This window comes from Engystomops pustulosus, chromosome 3 (assembly GCF_040894005.1).
Source record: "Engystomops pustulosus chromosome 3, aEngPut4.maternal, whole genome shotgun sequence".
NCBI classification, from domain to species: domain Eukaryota; kingdom Metazoa; phylum Chordata; class Amphibia; order Anura; family Leptodactylidae; genus Engystomops; species Engystomops pustulosus.
In genome coordinates this window covers 71,737,307-71,765,187 of record NC_092413.1, presented here as the reverse complement: position 1 = coordinate 71,765,187, position 27,881 = coordinate 71,737,307, and the positions used below count along the sequence as shown (strand labels likewise).

Sequence of the window (27,881 nt, the reverse complement as noted above, 5' to 3'; positions counted from 1 at the left end):
TAATGGTTCATAACTTGAAATTTTATTTCATAAATCAAGTGATAATAGTAAACTTTGAAATGCATTATATTGATGGACAATGCGTCCCATGCACAGAGAGAATAAAGATAAGGAGAGGCAGTTTAAGTACCTTAACTCCTTACAGACTCGAAAAATAATTCACCTGATGCTTCTCTCTTCTCATCAGAAATCTGAATCAACTAGTGAGATATTATCCAGGTGTAAGAAGTTGCACTTCTCCTTATATCTGGTCTCTGTGTTTTTGCTTCTCCAAAAAGTTTAATTACAGTGATAAGTGCAGGAGACTTACTGTTATACTACTATGTCTCTAAGCTAATTAAATTTGTTATATTTTATATAAATAGATGATGCAGATTTGTTGGCTTTAAAAAAGGAGCTACAGGATATTGGAGAGGTTCGCTCTCGCTCTCCAAGCAGATCGCTGTCGGTTCCCAACAGGCCTCCTTCACGTCCACCACAGAGGCCTCCGCCCCCGAGTAAGAGAGTTCCTTATGCAAATGACACAGAATAAATGTTAATATAGTATTTAACTTAAATTATGAACATTTTGAATCATTGTAAACAAGTTTTTATACAGTATTAAAATCTACTCGAGTTTAGAGAACTCATGTTCACGAAATAAATAGAACCTAATAGTGATAATATCAGAAAGAGTGTGAATAAGAAATACCATCTTACTTGGTTAATTTTTACATAAATTATTCTTCTTCTGGCAGAAAACAGCATTCCAGCATCCAATCAGCCGTCGGCTAAGCTTCTCCCTGGTGCGCCGCATCATCCTGTGAGTCTTTGTGATGAGGGCTAAGTTAATAATTTTGTATTGGTAGACCTATCCTTCTAACTTACAATCTTTATTACATTTGTACACTACTGAAATGGCACATGGCCTAATAAAATTAGGCCATTAGTCACAAACCTTGTTGATCCCTACTATATCACAGGTTTTAATCGTATTGGCGTCCTGAGTTCACCAACAAAATAGAAAGATGATGGAGAAATTTGCATTGCAGCTTCCCTCCAGGATCCCCTGAAGAGGAACAATCAGGGGACCCAGAGCAGGATTTCCAGTGACAATCCATCTCTATCCATACCTTCTCGCTCCTCCTGGAGTCCTGGCAGCCAAGGAGGTGTCGCTTTAAATTAGCTCTAAGCATGGCACATCCTGGGCTGTACTGATCACAGGAGAAAGCCTTAAGTCCTATCTGGCAAACTCTGTGTTGGGGTGAAGGCCTGAGTGCCCACGGAAAGGGCTCCGAGTGCCACCTCCGGCACCTGTGCCATAGGTTCGCCACCACTGCTCTAGACTGTTGATTCTGGTACTGACCTAACCTTCCTCATACCTTTAATTTATCCGGAATGTATTCCATTGATCCTTAGGCCTGTGTTGAATCTGGGAATCTGCCAGTTTTGACCATACAAAGCTGGAGTGTTAAGTAGTAGCCCTGGAAAATGTGTAACCATACCTTTGTTTGTGTTATTTGCTTTGTTAGTAGCCGCGGGACTGTAAAAATACATTTATATTCCAGGTTTGTGGCTGGATTTAGAGCACTGGGGGTGTGAAGCTGCTGACTTCTTTTATCCTCTCCTCCCTCTAATATCTAACCAGAAGCCCACTACAGCAGTGGTTCACAGCAGAGATGAGGGATTATGCAGTGAAATCTTAAACAGGAGTGCATTAGGTCCAGCTACAGTACTTAATTTGGAGTGCATTATGCTACTACTACAGACCTATTCGTTAAATATTTTTTCTGTGCTATATTATCGCCTTGAAAATAAAAGATTTATTAAGTGCCTTGTTTATCAGTGTAATGTAGTCTGCTTGAGGAAATAATGGAAATTGTGTTGCTATTTTGGAGTTTATTACATTTTTCTATGGTTTTGTTGTTCTTGAGGTTTGATGCTCTTTATCTCAAAAAAACTGTTCTGACAACAACAACAAGTTTTAGTTCATAGATTCAGACACTGACTGAACTTTTTAAATTATGGTAACAAGCTGAGGGGTTACCCTAGCCCAGTGATGGTGAACCTTTTATAGACAGAGTGCCCAAACTACAACCAAAAACCAATTATTTACAGTGAAGTGCCAACATGGACTTTTAAGCAGTAAATTATTGCTACTTGTTCTTCCACATCTTTCAATTGTATCGGCCGCCTGAGGCCACCAATACGGTTGACAGAAGAGGGCAAATTCAGACTCTTATTGTACCTTCTCTTCAGGGTCTCTCTGTACAGGAAAAATGGTGGGTCCAGGAGGATGACCTCCAAAGATAATGCAGTTTTGTCAATACTTTCTTACCAAACATCCAATAAAGTGTTTCGCACTGAGAGCAGCATCTCTTGGGTTGCCTGGGGCTGCAGGAAGATTCAGTGTTTGGTGAACTCTGTCCTTGGACAATGGCCTGAGTGCCCACAGAAAGGGCTCTGAGTGCCACCGCTGGCACCCGTGCCATAGGTTCGCCACCACTGCCCTAGCCCCTCTGCAACCTGGCTTTACAGACTGTTACCCTGTCTCACCCTCCCCCAGCACCCTCGACAATTGTGCAGTGAGCAGGAAGGGCTTGCTGCATAAGTGCTGAGGAAGGACATTTTGAAAGCCTCTAAAGCAAGATCAAGGAGGAGCCTAAGGTAATCACTGAGACTCATGGACATAATTTTAAAGGTTGATATGAAAAGCTTTTTCTTTGGCCAAATTAATCTGAATTTCACTGCTCAGTTAAAGGGAACCTGTCATCAGGGGACCTTTTTCTGGCTCCTCCATGTCCATGGCTTTTTCAGTAAAAAACGTTAGATCAAAGTTTACCTTTATGTGTCCCTAGTTCCATGGGAGGGGCCAGTGAGGAGTGGTCCCCACCCCCTCGACCCTCTGGATACTGCTTCATCATGCAACAATTTCAAATTTTAAAAAACCTCCTATATCCCCTTCCCCGCCGCGTCCCCCGTAGGGACGTCATACATGTCTGTCCCACTCCTAACTGGCCACTCCCATTGGACTAGGGACACTGCTCTGCATACAGAAAGGTAAACTTTAATCCAACTTTTGTTTTTATTACGGAAAAGGCAATTTCACTTTACAACTGTTTTGCAATGTGCACACTATTCTTGACAGGTACATGGGGGAGCCAGAAAAAGGGTTCCCTTTAACATTTTTTTCAGAGGGTAGGTTGAACATTAAGTTATTCGTTTGTAAACTGTAGTAACTAAACTTTTTAAACTTCTTTACAGCCAAAGGATAAATCTGGGATCAGCAAACCTTATAATGTGAAACAAATTAAAACTACAACAGCACAAGAAGCAGAAGAAACCATTAAATGGCTGATGGATTCAAAGAAAGGTGAAGAGTGTGTTCAACTAGTATGTTATATAAAAACATACCCTCTATAATAGATTTGTGAATTTTTTTAAAACATTAACGACACCTGACAGATATATATGTCACAGTTCCACAACAGATATATGAAGAAGGCTTTACAGGCTGAGCCCTCCAGGTCCCAGCTTTCTGCAGGAAATTCACTATGCCCCCCCCTCCCCCTCCCGTGTGGTTCTGGAATATTTGCTCATCGTTATTGTGATCATTTTGAACTCACGGGATGAGATCTTGAGTGGAGCCCCTGATCGATGGAGATTATCAGTGGTGTTATACGTCTTCCATTTTCTACTTATTGTTCCCACGGCTGATTTCTTCACACTAAGCTGCTTGCCTATTGCAGATTCAGTCTTTCCAGCCTGGTGCAGGTTTATAATTTTGTGTCTGGTGTCCATTAACAGCTCTTTGGTCTTCACCATAGTGGAGTTTGGAGTGAGACTGTTTGAGGTTGTGGACAGGTATCTTTTATACTGATAACAAGCTCAAACAGGAGCCATTACTACAGTTAATGAGTGGAGGACAGAGGCACATTTTAAAGAAGAAGTTGTAGGTGGCCACATACTTATTTCCCAGCATAATTTGCAAGTAAATTCTTTAAAAATCAGACAATGGGTGCATTCACACGTTGTGTCCTGACGCATGCATTCTGAAGCTTGCGTCTAAAATGCATGCGTTTTTATGTTACTATGCGTTTTCCAGCTTTGAAAGCGTTTTTATTGCTTAAGTGTAACCAGCTGTGTTAAGCTGGAAAATGCTCAGTAACATGAAAAGGCATGCGTCAGAAAGCACGTGTGAATGCACCCAATGTGGTTTTCTGATATTGTTTCACATTTGTACAAAAATTAACATTTTTTAATATATAGAAACATAATAAAACCTATATAAATTTGTTATCGCTATGATTGTACTGACCCAAAGAATAAAGGGAATGTGTCTCTTAGAATGCACAGTAGAGACCATAAAAGCTGACACTTGGAAGTACAATTTGTAACGCCAAACACAACCCTTCATAAAGCTCTGTAAACTGAAAATTCTAAAGTTATGGCTTTTGAAAGGAGGGGTCCAAAAACCTTAAAGGGAACCCATCAGCTCATTAATATACGTGGAGCGCTGACAGCACTCCTCTATGCTGCTTTAGCGATCAGTGCTGGTTGCTCAGCAGCCATCTGTTAACACCATGATGAATTTATCATGGTGTTCACAGGAAAGTTTGTAATTTTTTATAACTTTGTTTAGCTGCCTACCCTATCTTCTTTCTCCATGTCAGTATAAGCCAGCTCAGCAGCAGTGTGTGCTTGTTACACATTGCTAGTACGTAATAAAAAAACCTGTGATAATGCCTTCCCCCAGTGGAATAAAACCATTTATTACCTCCCCATAGTTAGTTCAGTAAATGGAGTTTAGTTTGTATATACTGTATATGTGTATATATACAGTACATTAAAAAAACCATTTAAATAACAATAAAAAACACAAAAAAATATATTTAGTATTATTGTGTCTGTAACAATCTGTACAATTAAATCTGCAGCATTATTTGACCTGTCAAAAAACCCCTGTAAAAAGAATACTTGTCGGAAAACTTGTCAAAAAATTATTAATAATAATTAACAATTATTTTCTCAGTGGTATCATTTTAGATCACATTTTAGAACATTTTTTGTGGATGGAATTAATGAAAAATTAATTTGACACACAATAAACAAGCCTTTATCTAGCTTTGTCAACTGAAAACTGCTAAAGTTGTACCTACGGAAACATGATAATGATATTTTATCCAATATAGCTTTTATTCTGATAAATTGGGCAAAATTTGAAAAAACAATGTAAATTCCCATAAACATAGCGACCCATAGAATAAATATAAACTATTATTTATATGGTACGGTGAACAGCAAAAAAAATGGGCTGAAAAATGTAAACAAGTATTAATGATTTTATTGTCCTCCACTCAGAAAGAGTTAAAAAAAAATCTCATGAATAATCTATAGACACCTCAGAATATAGTATCTGAATAGAACATCTGATCACCTTCAGAAAATAATTCCTTAAATGTCCACATTGCTAAAGAAAAAAAAATTGTATAGCCTGTATAATATGACACTGTAAATCTGCTCTGAATGCCACTCCTTCCATTCTATGCCCTGTTGTATGCCCATTGTGTGTAGACCTTTTTATCATTTAGTTTATTGTGAATGTTTAATGTTTGGGCCAAAAAAATTACAATTTCTTAATTGCACATCCATTCTGTTTTAAAGGGAACCTGTCACCATGGACCTCATTTTCACTAAAGACAGGTTACAAAAGCCCATTACAGCTGCATTGCAAATATGCCTTTCTGCTTTATCTGAACATTTGTTTAGATAAAGCAGAACATAATTGTGTGTTATAACTTAAATTGCACCCTGACAGAATCCTCTGTATAGTCCCAGGGGTTGGCTTTGGTTTGGATGCAAAAACCAATATGTGACTTGTCTGTGCTGCAGACTGCACAGCTCTTGGCCCCCCATACCTTTGTGCTCCTGTACAGGTCAGTGTGGTGAGCTGAAAACAGTGGGAGATGGAGGAGCTGTACAGGGGCACAGAAGTGAGGGCCAAGAGCTGAGCAGTCTGCAGCAAAGACAATTCACATGTTGTTGTTTTTTAAATGCATCAAAACCAAAGCCAACCCCTGGGTCTACACAGGAGATTCTGTCAGGGTGCAATATATATACTCGTGTATAAGCCGAGTTTTTTAGCACAAAAAATGCGCTGAAAAACCTCACCTCGTCTTATACACGAGTCAATAAAACACTAAACTTACATACTCACCCTCTGGCGTCCCCGATACTTGGTGTGGCTCCTCTTCTTTCTTTTCCTTGATGTATTAACCAGCAGAGACACGTCCACGCAATCTGCCGGCCGGCACACGCTATGATGGGGCGGTGTCGCCACTGATGACGTCATAGTGTGCGCCAGTTGGCAGATTGGGTGGACGTGTCTCTGCCAGCTAATACATCAAGGAGAAGAAAGAAGGGGAGCTGCTCCGGGCCCAAAGGTGAGTATGTAACTTTGTTTGTTTTTTATGTGCTTTCTGGCTGGCTGTATACTACATAGGGCTGGCTGTATACTACATGGGGCTGGCTGTATACTACATGGGGCTGGCTGTATACGACATGATGGGGATGGCTGGGTATATGCTACTGGGGGGCTGGCTGGCTATATGCTACTGGGGGGCTGGCTGGCTATATGCTACTGGGGGGCTGGCTGGCTATATGCTACTGGGGGGGCTGGCTGGCTATATGCTACTGGGGGGCTGGCTGGCTATATGCTACTGGGGGGCTGGCTGGCCATATGCTACTTTGGGCTGCCTGGCTATATACTGGGGAGAATGTGACCAATGCATTTCCCACCCTCGGTTTATACTCGAGTCAATAGGTTTACCCAGTTTTGGTGGTAAAATTAAGGGGTCTCGGCTTATACGCAGGTCGGCTTATACTCTAGTATATACTGAAAGTTATAACACACAATTATATTGTAATACAAATGTTTAGAGAAGGCAGAAAGACCTTTTTGCAATACAGGTGTGATGGGCTTCTGTAACCTGTCTTTAGTGACAATGAGATCCCTGTTGACAGGTTCCCTATGAAACCCATATGAAACATCTAAAGAGTTAACAGACTTTCTTAAAGTTCTTGTACATACATTAAGGGGTATAGTTTCTATAATTAGGAAATTTATGAGGTTTTACTGTTATTTAAACCTCTCAAAGTCTCTCGTATGTTAAAAAATAAGTTTTGGTGATTTTCATGAAAATGTGTAAAATTGCATGTAAAGTTTTAAGCCTCATAATATCCTAGAAAAATAAGAGGACATATAAACAATCACGCCAGCATGAAGCAGATATTTGGTAAATGATTGATTGCCATCATGTTATTTGGGTGGTATGAAGGTGTAAAGCAGAAAAATTTAAGCTAAACACAAAACATGTCACCCAAATTTTTCAACTAACAAAGTATAATGTATTAGGAAAAAACTATTGTTAAATCCCCTGGATGTTAAAGCGTTCCAAAGTTAAAATACGTTTATAATAAAACCTGTTGGATTCTAAAAATTGGCCCTGGGCACGTAGGCGAAAACTGGTTTCAGAGTCAAGGGGTCAAAAAAGTACTTTTAATCCTGGCTAAGATGCATTCAAGGAGGTGGGGTAGTTGGACAAAGCAGTCACCTTCTGACTGCTGTTTGCTCTGCCGACCATCCTGCTGACATCTGGCAGTTCCCACCCCTGTCAACTCTCACCAACGTCACTCTCTGGCTGTTCTCGTGCATGGGTAATGCAGGTTCTTGAATCAGAAAACATTGAAATGAAATGTTCAGGCCCAGAGTCCTGATCTAAGCCCAATAGAAAACCTCTGGAAAATCCATGGTGACAAAGTTGAGGTTTTTTTTTGGCCATAACAGTCACAGAACTGTGGAAGAGACTGAAAGAAGAGTGGAACAAAATCACACCAGAGCAGTGCGAGAGACTAGTGATGTCCTCTGGACTTAGATGTGCTAAAGTGATTCAAAGCAAATGTCTGTACATTGCATACTGATTGATGACTGTTGTAACCTTCAGAAATGTTCTATTCCTTATCTGAGCTAGTCATTCTGTGGAGCAAAAAACTCTGCAATTGTGGTATTGCTGGAATCCCTCAAAAATGCTGTGAGATTAAAGTTATTGGAGTTTAACTTTTCCAAGTTATTTTCCAAGTTTATTTTCCAATTACATCCCAGAAATTGGAAATGGTTCTACTAGCACATTTTTCCCAATAAAAATCAAACCCACTATCCAAACAATAAAATAGAAAATGTTTTGCCTTTTGATTAGCTATGAGTAAAAACAAATGCAATAGTAGACACTGTTCAAGTATTATCAAAACCATATATATTGTTTAGTGGAAAACCACTGCGCCATTGATTTCTTTATGGTTCCAAAATCAGGGGTATAGGGATAAACGAATACTCGGAGAATCAGACGCACTGATTCCAGCTACAATAGTACAATAGTGCATATTTATAACGAGATATCTGGCTCATAGGTCTGTGTATCAGTTTCTTCTGAAAAATTAACCTTTGCTATTCTATTTGAGCAGACAGATGCAGTAGTATTAATATTAAGCGTGAGACCGCAACCTGTTTATTTTGCATTATTTTGTAGTGGAAAGTACAAACGTGTGTACAGTAATTTGAATATCACATCATAATAACATAAGTAAAATACAACAAGCAGTTCTGTCAGTGTATACTGAACGGACAGTTTGAATCTTGAAATTGTTTCTTCACAATTGTATGAAGCTTTGGCTAATAAAATGTGTCATATTGGAATATATATTACAGAAAAACAAGACCAAGGTGTAAAAACCGGACTTCATCGCAATCAGAGTTTTCCGAAAGCAGACCCCAATTTGCTACCCCTCAAAGTGTCTCATACTTACTCACTAGAAGCCGAGGCAGTGCTCGTTCCACATAGACCTCCTCCAAAGGTGCCCAGTACAAGACCAGTTCCCCATCAAAGATGTACTGTCAATGTTGAAGTAAGTTCTGTTATTTTTAAAGGGGCTTTTGAGTGTTGTCTAAATACATTTTCACCATTAACTATGTGATAAAATCTGTTTTGTATTCTTGCATCCAATTACAGATTACTACAGTTTCTCACACATCCTAGTAAAACTGAGGAAAACTAATTATTAAAAAATATGTATATTTTACGTATATAGACTAGTATAAGCTGAGGTACCTAATTTGAACACAAAAAACTGGGAAACCAATTAATTTGAGTATAAGCCAAGGGTGGGAAATGCATTGGTCACAGCCTCCAGCCAGTATAAAACTGACCAGCCTATATCCCCCGGTATACAGCCTGCCAGCTTCTACCCCCCAGTATATAGCCTGCCAGCTTCTACCCCCCAGTATATAGCCTGCCAGCTTCTACCCCCCAGTATATAGCCTGCCAGCTTCTACCCCCCAGTATATAGCCTGCCAGCTCCTGCCCACCCAGTATGTAGCCTGCCAGCTCCTGCCCACCCAGTATGTAGCCTGCCAGATCCTGCCCTCTCAGTATGTAGCCTGCCAGATCCTGCCCTCTCAGTATGTAGCCTGCCAGATCCTGCCCTCGCAGTATGTAGCCTGCCAGATCCTGCCCTCGCAGTATATCGCCTGCCAGATCCTGCCCTCGCAGTATATAGCCGGCCAGCCCCTACCCTCGCAGTATATAGCCGGCCAGCCCCTGTCGCGAATATAGCAAGCTTTTAATACAAAAAAAAAATTAAACCTGATTTCCCCTTTCCGACACCCCTTGCAGTTCCTCTTCTTGCTTCAGATGCTCTGGTGCCTCTTCGGGTCCATTCGCTCTTTGTGCACGGCCTGCACACACAATGACGTCAGCAACTTGCCGACGTCATTGTTTGTGAGTCGCCAGCATCACAAGGGGACCCGAAGAAGGGTGGAAGGACCCGAAGAGGAAAGGAAGGACCCGAAGAGGCACTGGAGCATCGAAAGCAAGAAAAGGACCTGCGGGAGCGTTGGAAAGGAGAGTACAGTGTTAATTTTTTTTATTGACTCAAGTAGAAGCCAATATTGTGCCAAAAACTTGGCTTATACTTGAGTATATACGGTAGAAGTTATTTGCTTCATAAGAAAAATAAGACCAGGAAAGAGGTAATCGCTATAGAAATCCAATAAATAAAAATTAGATTTTGTTATGAAGGTGCCTCCTCTTAGCCCTGTCATTAAAAGGCTAAAATAAAAGTTTCTAATCTTCTTCCAGTTATGTACCAATCAAATAAACATCAGGTTAGGAGAGTAGACATGTCTCCTTGCGAAGACTTTGACTGCTTCACACGAACGTATGCTATGCCTTGGCCAGGACTCTGGTGTGGCATGCATTTGGCTGGAGAGGTGGAGAAGTTAGTTCTCCCCTTCCTTCTCCATAGGAATGTGTGCAGCCAGGCTGTATATACAGAAAAAGATAGATTTTTTTTTCCCACGACCACTTGTGTGTGTCACCGTACTGTGCTGTCGCTGGAAAAAAGATACAATGGACTTTTATGGCAGCCATATGCTAGGTGCCGTTCGTATGGCTAACACACGGCTGCCGTGTAAGTGTGTATGAAAGGGGCCTTATAGGCCATGCATGCTCCACTATGAATTCTAGTAAAGGAATGCAAATTAGCTTTCATTTATATGTTCAAGGAAAATCTTTCCACTGATGCCAATCATGCCTCCAATGGCACAAACTAAAAATTTAGTGACACATGATGGTTGTACTGGAAGTAAGCAGCTATTCTGGAGAACTAATTTCATGTTTATTTTGTGGTTTCTGTACAATGCAATTAAGTATTTATTTTCCCTTTAATAGTTAAATCAAGAACAGAAAATGGAAGGGTTTCAACAGCCAGCTGCAGAACATCCTATACTAGCACATCAAATGGATATCTCCGATACTGTATTACCATTAAGACCTCCACCCAAAGTTCCCCTTAAACCAAAACAGCCGTCCTTATTTCTAGTTGATTCAAGTACTAATCTGATAGTAAAACCTAATTTGGAGAGAGATGATCTTATCACATTAGATCTTGAATCTGCAAATAAAGATGCAAGCCATCTAACCTTAAATAATGCAGAATCTTCAGACTTGGGATATCCACTTCACACCAGTGGAAAATCGGAATCCAGTAATGAGTCACATATAAAAACTGGACATGGTCAGGTACCTCATCCAGTCCTCAGCACCACATTACAGACAGATACTTCTGTTTCTTCCACTTCCTCAAATGTTTCAGTTACAGAAGCAAAAACAAAATCTACCGATGATCACAACATTCCAAAAATCCGTCCAGTACCCAAACCAAGAACCATACCACCATCCCAGATTGTAAAATCTCAGGAGATGAAACAGAGTGATACCACCGTATCCAACAATGTACAAACTAATATGACGTCTGAAGAGATATCAAACAACAATTCTTTCCTCCCGGCTGTTCCCCCACGAAGGAAGAAGTCGGCTCCGGCAGCATTCCACCTTCAGGTGTTACAAAGTATGGAAAGTTTGTCTCTAGTAGATGCAATGTCAAATAAAAATAACAACAATAGTTTCAGTGAAGGAACTTTAGTGAATATAGATTTTGTGTGTCAGACTGTAAGCACAAAGGACAGCAGTGATGACCAGAACAATTTTACTGAACCACTAGAGCCACAAAGAAGCTGGTCTTCTGACGGGACAGTGTTTAATGAGAATGTTACATTTCAGTCAAGAAACCCTGGTACTTCCACGGAGCAGCTCACCAGTGATGGTATGTTTTCAAATGAAAAACAAAGCGATAATACAGTCCCCATAGGAAATTGTGAATCTCTTTAGTAACTGCAGTCATTTCAAATGAACTTTAATGTGTAGTTTATGTTTTCAGAGTTTATTCAAATTGGAAACTTGACTTGGATTTTTAATTGTGTGGGGAGATGATTTCTTAACCAAATCCAATTGAAGGATGCTTCAGGCATCCTTCCTAGACAAATATGTGCAATGTTTTAAAGCGAACATGTCACCAGGAATGTCTTTTTTAGCTGGTGTCAGTTTCCATTAACCTATACTTTGATGATTTTAACAATGTCTTTGTTAGCAATTTGAATAATTTCAGAAGTTTATAATAGATTAATCTACATTGCCTGGCTCCCTGCAAGCAGGAATTGGGGGGCAGCTGCAGCCGTGACTCCTCACACCATCCCCCTCCCTACTCAATGCTGCCCTCTCCCAAGAGACTCCCCACACACTGCCAGCAGGGAGCTAGGTAATGTGAATTAAACTTGCTAAACTATTGGAACCCGTCACCAGCTAAAAATTATATTCCTGGTCAAAGGTCGCCTTTAAATGTGAACAGTAACATTATGGTTTGAAACCTTTTACACTCACATAAATGTATGCTATTTTATCTTGTTACTGGTTTAGGGGACATTTTTTATTTTTTTTTTAGAAAACCTTTGTTAGGGAGACATTAAAGTGGAACTCCAATCATAGTAAAAAAAAAAAAAAAGCTTAAAGTAAACTGCAAAACTCAGTGGTCACTTCTTCTGGTCATTATGTGACTTGTAATCTTAATTTCATAGCTTTTATTTTGCAATTTCAGTCTCTGAAGTTTTAATTGCCTCAAAGCTGCTTGGAGGAGACTTTGTTGCTGAGTAATCTGTCCAAGGAGTCGTGCTAGCAAGATGGAATTTAGCTGAGATTTTAAAGGAAAAAGCACATGAAAGGAGATGATGATAATGTCATTAAAGAAGGAAACACTCTGATACATAAAATGATATGTTTTACTTGTATAATTGATTATTGCAGCATTTTGTTAAAGAGCTAGTGACCCTTTGGGTGCAGTCACACGTTGCAGTTAAAACTGCAATGCAATCAGCTTTGAGGTGGTTTTAGGGGCAGTTTTGACAATTTAACTGGTGAAAGACATTATCTGAGTGAGTGAATTTGATATTGAAGGGGAAACCTACTCCACAAATCTCATTCACCCATCAGTTTATATCTTTCACCTGCTAAATTGATGAAACTGCACCTGAAACCACCTCAAAGCTGATTGCAATGCAGTTTTAACTGAAAGGTGTGCATAATAATGTTTTTTTCTAAATCCATTATATTGTATAGCGGATTTTGCCTTTTAATGGCAACACAGCCTAGCTGGGGACCATGCTGTAAATTCCTTATATCTATACACTAGGAGGCACAATGTAATGTTACAGCACTGAATCACTTTACTAAATATCAGAGACTAGAAAGAATAGGAAGAGGCTTCATCAGCTACTACATAGATTCTACCAGACAACTGCACCAACTTTATATGCCAGCACCAATTCACCTTTTAAATCAATGATGTCAAGCAGAGTAGCAGCTTCTAGATCTGTTTCTTTCATGTTGCAATGTTGTGGCATTATCAAGACAAATACAGGCGGTCCCCTACTTAAGAACACTCGACTTACATATGACCCATAGTTACAAACGGACCTCTGGATATTGGTAGTTTATTGTACTTTAGTCCTAGGCTACAATAAACAGCTATAACAGTTATCACAGGTGTCTGTAATGAAGCTTTAGTGTTAATATTGATTTTTATGACAACCCAACATTTTTAAACTCCAATTGTCACATAGACCAAAAAAGTTCTGGCTGTGATTACAATGATAAAATATACAGTTCCGACTTACATACAAACCCAACTTAAGAACAAACCTGCAGACCCTATCTTGTATGTAACCTGGGGACTGCCTGTAACTTTAAAGTGAGATGCAAATTTATTTTATAAAGTCAAGGATGTGGAGAGCTCATTACTGACGACAAGTTCTTCCAGCCTCAAAATACCCCACTCATTGTAATGAACACCCCTGCGTACAAGGACTTTAGTAGCCCCTTCATGATGGTGTATGATGTCATCCCAGCGGGCTTTCTGAGGTGGCCAGAGCCTCACTTTAGTGCTGTCCTCTCTGCCTCCGTGACTTTATAAAGTATGAGTCTGACCTCTGTTGAGAAGGACATACTGTTGAGAATATTGCAAAAAAATTAGTACATTACAGGTAAAGTAAATGAAACATCTTGAAAATGCAATAAGAGAAATTAAATGTCACAGGAAAATATTTGATGTGGATATACACAGAAATTGTATGCTCTAATTCTAGAAATCAAAATCGCACATTTCATGCTATCCTCCACCTCATCTCTAAAATATAAACTTGTGAAGGGCTATCAGGGTTTAATTTTGTTACATATGAAGAATCCCTTTACACTTGTAAAGCACACTATTTGGATACTGGTTGCCTAAAGCTTTTTACAACCACTGCTTATTTTCCCTACCAAGTATGAGCTGCACTTGTAACTTTAATATTTTTCTTCCTCGGACTTGCAGTTTTTCAAAACCAGTCCTGTTATATTTTTACTGTGTGTAAGAGGAAATAATTAAATAAAATACATTTTCATTATTATCTCTGATTATTCTTGACCTACGCATTATAAATTCTAGTACAGTGTGACACCTTGTTGAAGCCTACCACTAAAGTAGATAGTGGAGGTCATTTACTAAGGGCCCAAAACACTATGTTTCATCGGGTTTCCCGAAAATTTGCGCCGAATTGCCCCGGGTTTTTGGCGCAAGCGATTGGCTTGTGGCGCATCAGCGTCGGCATGCACGCAACGGAAATCGGGGGCATGGCCGTCAGAAAACCTGAGGGATTTGGAAAAAGCGTGGAATTTTTTTTTTTTTAAATGTGTCGCTTGACACGTGCTTACCTGCACCCAAGATAGGACGGCGAACTCCGATGGACTTCAGCGCAGCAGCGACACCTGGTGGACATCGGGAGCACTACCTTAGTGAATCGCCGGAATCCTCGACGGAAAACGCGCCGCTGGATCGCGAATGTACCGGGTAAGTAAATCTGCCCCAGTATGTCAATTCCAACTGTCTTGAAAATCCACTGCGCTTGGATTTCTATACGGTGCTAATTTCAGAGTTATAGGGATAAATGTATATTCAGAGTATCTGACACGCTGAGACCATGGGTGCTCACAAACCATGATTCCAGTTTATTCACACCAAAATTAATATTTATATAATAGGTCATTGTTTGTTTCTTTTATTAAAATTCAGCGACATGACTATCCCTACTAAACAGCTGATGCATTTTGGGCAAAAGAAAAATAATATGCCTTTAGTAATAGCTAATTGATTTTGATTCTATTTTTCTTTTTGCCCGAAACATGTCAGCTGTTTAGTAGGGATAGTCATGTTGTTACATTTTAATATGTTTCAATAAAAGAAATTTAGTTTTTGAACGGAGCGGAGACCCAAAATCTTTTCAAGTTGTCTACTAGCTTTTGCTGCAATCCAGGCGGTCTAGTCTCGATTGAGTCAATGGGATTCAGCTGTATTAGACAAGTGGCTGAGCTGTGAGTATTTTCACCGTATTGTCTCAGTTTCTTGGGAAAACTCCACTTTGCTATTCTATTGGATCAGAAGGAAGTAGTATTAATAATTAATTAATTAGTAATTAATAATTAAAACTAATACAGTAAGTATAATAATAATACTCTAACCGTTCTAATGAATATATGTTAACCCCTTCACGACCAGTTATCATGAAGGGGAGTTTGTAGAGGGCTCATGCACCAAGCCCACTCCATACGTTGGTAGCCTTTTAAAGGCTTCCATAGCGGTCTTCCAGCATCCTATATTAGTCTGTGGGAGACTGACTGTAATTCAGAAGCATATATTATAGTATATTCGCAATAATAATAAATGGGAACCTTCCCACGACTTAATTGGACACCTTGCAAGCCTCAAACCCAAACACATCCTTCTGTCATGGCTGGATTACCAACAGTTATCGTCATATGTAAGCTCCGAATTTGGGGCGTCCTTTACTGTACTAGAGGCCCTCCTTGGGCTCCCACCTTCCCCGGCCAACGTGCTATCTCAGCTGTACGTTATACTGCTTACCGAACCCTCTCTGGGGAACCCAGGGTTTGTGGCGGCATGGGAGACATAACTATCAGGTACTCTTACCGAAGCAGAATGGGGAAAAGCCTTCTTATTCTACCTTCAACTTCCCCTTCCCTGCAGTGTGCAGGAGTAGAATTATGACATTTTATTGCGATGGTACAGGTGCCCCCTCACTCTCCATAAGAGAAATTTGCTTGAGGTGGTGGGATCCATTCTGCATGTTTGGTGGAGTTGCTCGGTGATACAAGTCTTCTGGCGTATGGTGTTTGACACCTATAGAAATGTATCTGGTAAGACCGTACAGTTCAGCCCATAGGTCCCCCTTCTCTCGGTGTGCCAGGGCACCATCTCCTCCATCAAAAAGGCAGCGAGAACGGTGATCCCTTGACACTGAAAGAGCCCACACCCAGCTACTACTATGGAGTAGATACAAAAGCTCCGTTATATACGTAGAATGGAGGAGCTGGTGGCCGATTACTTGCAAGACCCCAGCAAAACAACCATGGTTTGGGCCCCTTGGGAGAAATATCAGCTAACTCCAGCCTTTCAGGATCTCTTTACCTAAAACTACACACTCTTAGCATTTCTTTATCTGAAACTACTAGGAAGTACAGTCATGCCCAGTGAGTACGTCTGAAGAATGACTTGGAAGCTGCTTTACACCCCCACTCCTCTTTCCCTATCCTCACCCTGTTTGATTTGTCTTGTCTCGTTTGTCTACACTCCACATCTGGTTTTAGTATATTATTTTGCTGCTGGAATGGGTTGGCGGTATCCCTGCAACATGTTATAATTATGACCTCTGCCTCAGCACAACCCTACAGCTGCAATACAAAAATTAATCATGCCCCCCTTCCTACTTAGTATTCTATTTTCAACCAAGATTAATAGGGAACTAGACTACAAGGACAGATTACAAAAAGACGTCTGAGTGGAGAACTCATTACAATGTACAAAAACCTGAACGAGCAGTACAATGATCTCTCCAAAGATATTTTTATACATGTGCCTGCTACTATGACAAGGGGGCATCCTCTACTTCTAGAGGAGAGGCGGTTCTACCTTTGCCATAGACAGGGATTCTTTAAGAGCAGCGAGACTATGGAACTCTGCCCCAGGAGGTTGTTATGGTAGACTTTATGTACATGTTCAAGAGAGGCATAGATGACTTTCTGGAGAGAAAAAATATTACCGCTAATGAGGAAAGGTTGACTTGACAGACATGCATCTTTTTCCAGCCTTTTATACTATGATACTATGAAATAATGGTAATTAGTAACCAGTAATTTTCTTACCTCTGGAGATATAGGGTCCGCCTCCAGGACAGGAAACCCAGACTTGAAAAGTCTTCTCCTCCTCATGCGTCTCATTGTTTTCATAAAAATTGTACATGTCTTTCAAGACCATGTTAATTAAACCACTCCCACATTTCAGCTAGTGAATGATGTATCCCCACTTGTATTGCTATACCACGAGCAACCACAAGAAAGAAGAGTGAGGGAAAAAAGGAAGGGAACTAAGCGCTGCTTTTATGGTTCAGGGAAAGAAAATAACCAGTACGTAATTATCGATTACCCCCTTACCACGACAGCACCACCAGAGAGAATAGACTAGACGAGCACAACTTAGGATAGGATAACTGAGGAAAAGACCCTACGTCCAAAGGAATGCTCCTGCCACTTACAAATGGTAATGTCGAAAAAAAGGTATGGGGAAAGGACTATGTAGCTTGTATAGGCAAATTTGCTGCAGAATATGCCAAAGCTATAGCTAGTCCTATCCATCTAGCTATGGGTTTAGGAGATGCCTTATTCTTGCCACCAAACAAGATAAAGCTGACCCCTACAGTCTATTCTTAATGCAGCAGCCAGGCTTGTCTTTGGGAGCAAATGCCTCCGGTTTATGCCAATCACTGCACTGGCTGCCTTTTTCCTTCCGCATTCAGTTTAAAATATAAACCCTCATCCACAAAGCTCTCCATAATGCTGCACCTCAATTGCAGCAACAACTCGCCCAACTCATGCTCATCGACCTGCCAGGCAAGCCTATCACATTTGCTAAATGCATGAAATGTCAACTGTCTTTTTACTAACCATCCTGTGTCATCCTCCGGTCTGTTATCCAGCAAACACCAGATATATACCAAGCTCCAGGTTTCTTTGCAGTCACTTTCACCTTGGAGCCTGTGAATAATATGGCGGCCGATACCTGGTTCAAGCAGCAGAATTTTTATTTATTAAATTATTTTATACTGTTCCCTTATAAAGAATGGCTGGACCATTATACAAGTTCTTTACCTCTTGTGTCACCCCTTTCATCCTCAGAATGTAAGCTTTTGCAAGCAGGGCCCCACTCCTATTCTTCCATATGACTGTTTGTACTGTGTAATGTATTATTATATTTGTATATGTCTCCTATGATTTGTAAAGTGCTATGGAATTTGATGGCTCTATATAAATAAAGATTATTATTATAAAGAGGCTGTCAAATTTTCTTCAGGAGGTGGTTCTCTGTAATAATTCAGAACTCGCCTACTGTCCAAGCAATGAAATTCTCTCTATCCGAGGTAGGATAAGCACAGAAGGAAGGAAGGAATACCTCCGAATGATGCAATCAGGATGCAACCTTTGGAAGAAAGGCAGGGTACTAAGGGAGATATTATCGATGGGTTTAAAGATCTGAAAATAAATTTTTGAGGTAATAACCTTTATGCTCTTTGTAACATGGAAATAACCTTGGCGGAAGCCCTTTTCTAGAAAGGATCAACCTTTCAAGAGCCAGGCCGTTAGATGTAAACTGTTGCTTTTGGGATAACAGACTGCAATAGGAGATCTGGGGTATCGGGCAGAATCCATGGGTCTGTGACCGACAACTCTTGGACCAAAAACCAGACTCTCTTTGGCTAAAAGGCAGCAATCAGGATAACTTTCATTCAATCCTGCCTGATCTTCAAGACCCTTGTAATGGAGAGAAGACATAGGCTAGCCACTTAACTGACAGAGCATCTAATCTCCGAGGGGCTGTCCTGCAGGTTCAGAGAACAAAATTTTTGAACATGTTTTTCTGGGTGGCGCACAAGTCCACATCTGGAACTCCCTAGAGGCTGGTAATCAACAGGAAGATCTCCCTCTTGAGACACCAACCCCCTGTTTCAGATTGGTTTGGTTTAGGTAATCTGCTGCCATATTCTATGGACCTTTTATGTGTACTGCTAAAAGAGACCTCAAATGTTGTTCTGTGAGGGAGAAGAAGGAGGAAGAAAGCTACAGCCGTGGTATATTCTTATTATTGTCTGAAGTCTTACATCTTGATTGTGAATCACTGTAAGGGCTGCCTTCAGTGCTTCTTGGACAAAACCCGCTCCCCAAAATTTGAAGATCTCACCAGTATAGCACTGGCCCAAGACCCCTGAAATAGCTGACCTTACACATGTGCGCCCCAGCCCCAGGAGCTCGCATTTGTGGTTAAGACTATTGGATTCTCCTGTTTCCAGGAAAGGCCACAAGATAGATTTGGAGTTATCAGGGAAATCAATACTTCTGACGGAAAAAAGATTTTCTGATATAAACTTGAATCCCTCCCATCCCACATTCTTAACATACTGTAGGTGACCGCCATGGATCTGAGCCCATGGAACTGCGGAAATGGCTGCTGTAAAGAGGGCTAGAGGCTGAAACTGCCTCTTCTGCACTCCCTACAAAAAGGAATTGTCCCGGTAAGCAGGGGTAAACCAAGCCTGTCTGCTGCCTAAGGCGAACCTTAGAGAGACGCCCCCCCCCACCATCATATTGGTTTGGTGTGAAAATAAAGTAATGCAAAATGCATACAGCGTGCCATCATACAGTAAAAAATACATACAGCGTGCCATCATACAGTACAAAGTGCATACAGCGTCCCGACATGTAGTATAAAATGCATACGGCATGCCGCCATGTAGTATAAAATGCTACAGCATACCGCAATGTAGCATAAAATTCATACAGCATACCGCCATGTAGTATAAACTGCATACAGCGTGCCTCCATGTAGTACAAAATAGAAGCAAATACTACAAATACTACATATATACAGATATAGAAACAGTAGATACAGCATATACATATATATACATACACACACACACATATACATATATATATATACATATACACACACACATATATATATATATATATATACACATATACACACACATATGCATATTTATGCACATATACACACACATGCATATAGATATACACATATAAACACACAAATATACACATATGCATACGCATATACATATAGACACATATACACACACATATATAAGATTGGCCTTGTCCTGTGGCGGCGGGGTGGTGTTCGAGCCGGAAGCACGGGGGGGAGGGGGGCGGGAGCGGGGGGAACCTAGAGCTTGAGCGGGGGTGGGTGGAGCAGGGAGCCGGGACCTGAGAGCCTGGAGGGGGGGGCCGGGAGCCAGGATTGGGGTTGAGACGGGAGTGGAGGAGGAGCCAGGAGCGGAGTCATGCGGGGAGTGGGGGGCGGGGGCGGAAGTATGCGGGGAGTGGGGGATGGGATCACAGTGTCGGCAGGTGGGAGTTCGATGTCAGCCGGATGGAGGGCTGCAACGCGGTCCTGTCTGACGGGAAGTGGGAGCACGGTGTCACCCCCTCGTCGAGCAGGAGGCGCGCCGTCCAAGGCGAGATGGTCAACTCGCCTCATGGCAGGTGCGCCCCTGGTGATACATTTTTGTGCCTGTGCTATTATGAAAGCACATCGCCTAGAGCCACATCTATAAAAACCAATGTACAAGACACAATTGGTTGACCCATAATCCCTTTTAATTTTAGGTCTAAAAAGGTGACATCTGACTGGTGAGAAAAAAAGGTGAATCTTAGGTTGGAATTGTTAGAGTTAATATACTGGACAAATGAGGGTATGGCAGTTATATCACCCCTCCAAATAAGGAGGAGATCGTCGATGTATCTGCCATAGCACTCCATGGAATCGCAAAAGGGATTTTGTTCTTAATAAATTGTCTGCAACTCCCACCATGACATTACAAGGTTTGCCAATAAGGGCGAATACTTTGCCCCATTAGTTCACCCTGCACCTGCAAATAATATTTGCCAGAGAACATAAAATAATTATGTGTCATAAGGTGGTGTGTAACCTGTAAAATATACTGAATATACTTGTGTATAAGCAGAGTTTTTCAGCACAAAAAATGCTTATATATGAAAAATATAGTACTGCTAAATCTGTGTTTTGAATGGAATCTGGATCCAGTGAGCTCATATTATATTTTATAGATGTTTTTCACATGCGACTTGCATGCAGTTATTCGCAAATGGATAATTAATGATCCTATTAATCCATTGTTCCATTCAACACTCGGTATGTCATGAAGTACAGCTCCCACCTATGATGTCATTATCACATGATAGGTGCCATTACCTTTAAAACCATGCACTAGTAGATTAGAGACTAGCTATAACTAAGGACGTTGCTACGTCCGAAACGCGTTGGAAATGAAAAATGTCTTTCCTTTTAAACTGATGAAATAAACAAGATTTTATCGAGACTGAAGCCTGTTCCTGAAATAACAAAGTGGAAATGCTACCTAAGCTGAAGTGCTGAATTATTTTTCTACTTTTGCTACATTTCTCCTGCGTTGGGCTGTCCTTGCAAGGCTTGGAACTCCATCTGATGATCGGTAAGCTACTGATTTGGATGTTTTGCATTAGCACACATAATTACAATGTCTAGCCAGATATAATACAACATTAGAATAGCCACTGTGCACACTCTGTAATATCACCAAATACAATGTTAGAGTTCACTCAAATGGTCGGAGGGGTGAGCGTTCCTCGCCTCTCCAAAGAAAGCCAAGTGCTATAGACCTCTTTGGGGGACCGTGATATGCCTGGAAATTGTGTGGCTGTATCACCAGCCTCCATATGGTTGGGTGCATGGGGTCTTTGTTGGTCCTTTTTTGACCCACTCATTTTCCTTTCTAGCAATCCTCAATCCTGTCCCCAGGCTTTGATTACCCATTGTAACAAATATGATCACCAAGCATAAAATTTGTTCATGACTATTAATAAACTTTTTGTCTGGAATTCAATATTTCTGAACCAAAACATCTATATTTTCTATTACGATGCAGGTTTAATTTCTGTAAGATTATCTGATCACTTAGTGGAATGACTGCAGAATTTATACAATGGTAATTCTGCAGCCATTCGACAAGCATTAGATACCGGCCAAATTCCACACCAGAATGCTACAGAATTACCACAACACTGCCACTGTATCACACTGCAGCTTTCTGCACAAAAACACACACCTGTAGTCTGACTTTCCTATAACCTCTCCACCGTAGCAGAAACAGCGCCAAGCAGTGTCCAAATATACAGCCTAGGAAGAGTAATACTGTAGTACTGTAATACATAGAATAATAATAATTCCTTTATTTATACAGCGCCAACATATTCCACAGCACTACACAGAGCTTGCCAAATCAGTCCCTGTCCCCACGGGACTCAGAATCCAATCAACCTACCAGTATGTTTTGGAGTGTGGGAGTAAACCGGAGGACCCAGAGGAAACCCACACAAACACATTATAAGTAGTAATAATACAGTCCATTAGATGAGTTTCCATTAAAAAAAATTAATGATCCCACTGACAATCTTTGTTGAGGAGCAATCAGCTTTGCAATAATTCCTCCAAAAAGTTTCTTACAACTTAGAGGTTTGTTCGCCTTAAAAACCCTTCTAGCTTAACCTTAGGCTTGCGAGGTCTAGATCACTGAAGAAGACCATTTTCTGATAATAAACGTTTAGATTGGGAAAGCCTATATAATCCATTAGGGTCAGGAGGAGTTCCGGTCTGTTCTGATTTAATGGGCACGTACAGGGTAAGAGCAAATGGTGGATTTGCACATTGATAAGAAATGGAATTTAAGTGAATGTAAACTACAGAGCTTGTTCATACCCACAGGGTAAACTTAAACCTGTGACCCCAATTTCTCTTTGTGTAGAACATCATGATCACTTTGAGCACCATATGGAAAGACTTCAAGAGTCAGGATGGAGGATGAGCTTTTTTTGAATGCAGAGTTGATTTATCATCTCTAAGGGTGGTGGCACGTGTGGCGTTTTGAACCTGTTTTTAGGCCGGTTTTAAGCAGTTTTTGTCCGTTTTTCCCAATTATCTTAATTAAGATTAAATCGAAAGATGGACAAAAACGGTCAAAAAACGCATTTATGGACTGCTTAAAAACGGCCTAAAACCGGGTTCAAAACGACACACATGTCACCACCCTTAGAGATGATAAATCAACTCTGCATTAAAAAAAAAAAAAAGCTAAACCCTAAATATCAGATTTGAAAACATTAGTTTAAATTGATGGATGGGGATCTTCCCTGTTGAAAAACTTGTAGTTATAAAAACATAGGATTGTGGTAAAGAGATTTCCCCCCCACCCTGCCGGCCTCCCCCAGTATACAGCCTGCCGACCCCCCACCACTAGCTGTATACAGCAAGCCAGCCCAGCACATTCAGTTAATAAACCATCTACTCACCTTTCTGCAGCTCCACTACTTGATACAGTCAAGTGACAGCTTGGTGACAGCTCAGTGAGCGCTGGCGGCTCACAGACTATGGCGTCAGCCGCTTGACGACGTCATAGTCTGTGTGACGCGGGCACACACAGAGCTGCCACCATCCGGCCGGACTGTACCAGCGTAGCGGTGGAAAGGTGAGTTCATGTTTTTGGGTTTTTTTTAATGGCCCCCCAGACTGATTTCCCCCGGTGGATCATATGGCCAGTTAGCCCCTGGTGGTACCACTGGATTCTTGCCCTCCATACCTGAGATAAGTGCTATCACTGGGTACCGATACCACAGGATACCTTCTCTCCATAGCTGAGCACAGAGGAGGTAGTGAAATTACAAATATATATATCCACCACAGGTTTTTGCCTTAGAACAGGAATGGCAATGTTATTCACAGTATATGTGTACCACTGATTATAATTAGGGTAGCACCGATACCAGAATTTTTTGTGCGATACACTACCCAGAAAAGTATTGCAATACTGATCAGATTTAGGAAGCTTTAGTGCTTTATGACAGTGTAGTATATGTGTTGTAAAAGTTGTCCTGGGAATGTTAATACAAAATAGTATACTAAATAGTATAATTTAGAGCTCATTTAGACGAGTGTTTTCAATGTCCATGCGTGCTTTCCTTTTTTTGCGGATGGCAAAAGGAGCCACTGTTTCCTATGGGTCTGTTCATATGTCCTTTTTTTCATGGATGTGCAGAGAGTGAGAAAAAAAATTGCAGAATGCGTTATTTTGTCTCACATGTGGACCATGTACATCCATAGAAGTCAATGGATCCGCAAAAAATGGACGGCACATGCATGATATCCGTATGTAGAGTGTTTTTTTATTCAAATGTTGCTAGGCAACCAACTGGACAGGGCAAGAAGTGGATTAGAAACCCATCAGCTTTTTTTGCAAATGTGAAAAAACGGATGGTGTATGGATAGTGTGGAAGTAATATTGTGCAAGACCCATATATATGATAGAAGTAATACAGTGCAGGGATCCGTTGCTGGGAGGCCCACAAAAAAATGCAGAGCAGCAGGGAGCAGTCACTACATTGAGAGTCTTGACACTGTTGACACTACGCCCCATGTCACATGGGGGTCACATTTACTAAGAACAGTGCAGACTGCACTATAAGCAGAATGCACCACATTCAGGATTTCTGGCAGGTTTTAGTGGGCCCCTGGGTGACGGAGCCTTAGTGGGTTGCCCTCCAGTAGCCACACTGGACCCCTACCCAGCATAGCCACACTGCTCCTCCCCCTGTGAACACACTGCACCTCCCGCTGGGCGCCTTCCCACATGGCGTTTTTCTCGCTTTTTTAAACGCATCCAAATCGAAAGTAGGAGGGGGGTATGCCTGAAACGCATGCATTTGCAAATGCATAAGCGTTTTGGCCAAACCCCCTCCCATTTTCATTTTGGATGCGTTTAAAAATGCGAGAAAATCGCCACGTGGGAAGGCGCCCTCTGTGGACACACTGCCTCTCACGCTCCTCCCTCTGTGGACACACTGCCTCCCCCCCTCAGGACATACTCCCCCCCCCTTTCCCCTTCATGTAACACTGCCCCCCCACCAGCTACATTGCCCCCTCACCCTACACTACACCCCCTCCAGGAATTAAAAATAACTCACTAACTTTCCTTGTCCCCGCCTGCTCTTGAGCCGGAACACGTGATCCGCTGACGTGATCCGACTGACACGGCTTCAGAGCTGTCGCATACAGTGCAGAGCGCCGCTTTGGAGGAACAAGGAAAGGTGAGTTTCGAAAGGTGAGCTCCCGAAGCAGCGCGGAGCCAAAAACCTACGCCAGCCGGATGGTGATCACTTGGACCAGTGTCTTAAAGCGACACTTGTACAATTGATCCGGGGGCCCGGGTGGGCCCCTCCAGCACTTGCCCGGGTTGGGCGGGTGCTGGCGCCGGGCCTGATTTCTGGAACCAGTTCTTCATGAATCTGGTGCCCTCTGCACAGCTCCAACAGAGTGCACCACTTGTTTTTTGATTGAGATAAAGGAGATTTGTTATTTTGTTATCTGTGGGACTAATTGTATTTTCTAGTGCAATTTTTTTTTGTTTAGCTGGAAAAAAAAACCAAATGAGGTCGATTTGCCAAAAAAAAAAAACAGGTGCACCATATTCCTACGGGATTTTTTTTAAAACATTAAAATATTGGAGTGAGTCGCCTTCTTTTTCAATGTAGAAAACCAGATAATGTATGAGGTAAGTAGTACGACTTTTCCATCTGCAGCCCCTGTATTAGTTGCTATACAAGCAAAGGAAAGTGTTATGTATGGAGCAGCAACGGATTCTTATAGGTAGATTGCACAGAGCTCTTATTTAGGTAGATAGTAACATAGCACCGCTAGGGGGCGCCTAGTGGCCAATTCACTATGTGGCACAGGTCGCTAGGCGGCGCAGTGTACAGCTCAATCTCCTGTTCTCATTGCTCACCACCATTATTCATGTCATTCCCTCCTTCACTTCGTTACTACCTGCGGTATCTGTTGCAAAACGTCTCAATTGACAATCCTATGTTAAAGAATCGACCATAGGCTGAGCACTCTGGTAGGCGGGACAGGAAGTGAGTATTCATCTACTAGTTGTCACGCGTTTTGCAATACTTCCGGTGTTGGTGCCGCCTGCGGTCACGTGAGCAGTTCCGTGTTTCTTGCATGTAGCGGGTTGTGCTTCCTGTGTGGAAGGTAAGACCCCGTGTGCTATGAACCTGGAGTCTCGTCTTTGTCTCTGTTTAGTGTTTATAGGGTGTCTACCAGATGCGACGTCAGTTGTACATTTCACTCCCAGGTGTTGCTGGGAATTGTAGTTTTGCTACCTTCTTCTCTTCCACAAAGTAACCGGGAGATAGATGAGACCTTCTGATCTCGTGATGCCTGAACTTTTAAGCAGAACAGAAACGATCATAAAGTTTAAAAGACGACTTTACTAACTTACTCATATGACAATATCATCTTTTAGTTATTATAAGCCTAAACCAGGTGTGGAGACTACCAGGGTCGGCGCCAGCAGCAGGCATACCCGGGCAAGTGCCCGGGCCCAGAGCTACTGGGGGGCCCACATCGCCCAGGTGCCTGGAAGTGCCTGGTGAGGGGTGGCTGTATGTAACAGAACCATGATGAGGTTGTAGATAATTAAACTATGAAGGGGCTGTATTTAAAATAACTATCACAGCGCTGTTTGGGACTTAAAAACTAGGGAATATTTTTCAGGATTTTTAATGCCGCCCCATGAGTTCATTGCATAGGGGCCCACTAAGGCTCTATTGCCCAGGGGCCTAGTGAAACCACTAGCCGGCCCAGGGGACTACATAGAAAAGTGGGGAGATTTATCACCACTTGGGTGTGGAGGGATTTGAAGGCGGCGTGCCAGGTGGCAGAGTGATCCAGTCCTTGGCATGAATGCATGCAGGTAATAGCGCAATTGTACACTAGTGCAGGTGGCCACAGGATAATGTAGGAGGGGTGGGGCTTATATTCTACAGCAGTGCACGATGCAGCGGCATATAATAATTATATAGCCCCATCATATTCCTTAGCTTTACAAATCATAGGGGACATTTACTATTTACTAAAATACTACATTACAGAGTACAGTCATATGGAACAATAGGAGTGAGGGCCCTGCTCACAAGAGCTTACAGTCTATGAGGATGAAGGGGTGACACAAGAGGTGTAAGAGCTTGTATAATGGTCCAGCCATTATTTATAATGGAACAGAATAAAATAATTTAATAAATAAAAATTCTGCTGCTTGAACCAGGTATCAGCCGCCATCTTATTCACAGGGTCCAAGGTGAATGTGACTGCCACATACTGGAGGCATCCGTGTAGCGTTTGGTCTGAAAGATGAGCCTGGCTGCTGCATTAAAGGGATATTCCCATGAAAACAAGTTTCTTAAATATACTCCGGATAACAAAATAGCACATTCTCTAATTCACTGTTATTAACAAAAATACAGCATTTCACAGATAAAGTCCAACCTGTCTCTATCAGTCCTGGTGTACACAATTTCAGTTGCCCCTAGACATGACTCTGTAACTTCTGACTTAGTATCGGGGAAGCCATCTTGGATTTATGCGTGATGGCCATGGAGCTGAGTTTCTTTCTCTCTGCTCGCTGCACTCTAGCCCCGCCCCCTTCATTCCAGGACAGAGCTCAGACTGAGACAGACACTGACTTCCTACCGGCAACAGTATGAGAAGTACAAGCTGCAGACAGACAAGATCATTATCGGGGGAGGAATGCACAGCAGATCGAGTGTGTTGTGGAACAGCAGAGATGTGGGAGAGCTGTGTTATTGTTTGTAATGGGCCTCTCATGGATCTCATCATCTCTGAACTGTCTCATCTCTCTTTCTATGTGTCAGAGACAA

At 41.7% G+C, this 27,881-nt stretch overlaps 2 protein-coding genes and 1 long non-coding RNA gene across 8 annotated transcripts in view; 2 read left to right on the top strand and 1 right to left on the bottom strand.

Annotated features, from left to right (window-relative positions):
* The window catches only part of SYNJ2 (synaptojanin 2), a 128,919-nt gene extending 114,548 nt beyond the window's left edge, over positions 1-14,371 (top strand). For 3 of the 4 annotated variants that reach the window (XM_072141040.1, XM_072141038.1, XM_072141041.1), the window contains 5 exons: positions 366-497; positions 738-802; positions 3,244-3,352; positions 8,744-8,940; positions 10,764-14,371. In XM_072141040.1, the coding sequence (XP_071997141.1) occupies positions 366-497; positions 738-802; positions 3,244-3,352; positions 8,744-8,940; positions 10,764-11,762 (1,502 nt within the window). In that variant the 3' untranslated portion in view covers positions 11,763-14,371. The remainder of the gene's footprint in view (positions 1-365; positions 498-737; positions 803-3,243; positions 3,353-8,743; positions 8,941-10,763) is intronic. The other variant, XM_072141039.1, reaches the window with a different exon arrangement.
* LOC140121455 (uncharacterized) lies at positions 15-26,197 on the bottom strand. Of its 2 annotated transcripts, none has more exons than XR_011854098.1 (3): positions 25,943-26,197; positions 700-808; positions 15-509 (listed from the first exon to the last, which is right to left on the bottom strand). It is a non-coding gene; the product is annotated as an uncharacterized lncRNA (long non-coding RNA). The 2 variants fall into 2 exon arrangements; XR_011854097.1 differs by having other exon boundaries at positions 25,984-26,167.
* The window catches only part of SERAC1 (serine active site containing 1), a 117,684-nt gene continuing 115,869 nt past the window's right edge, over positions 26,067-27,881 (top strand). For both annotated transcript variants that reach the window (XM_072141048.1, XM_072141042.1), the window contains exon 1: positions 26,067-26,193. The gene's annotated coding sequence lies outside the window, so the exon portion shown is untranslated. The remainder of the gene's footprint in view (positions 26,194-27,881) is intronic.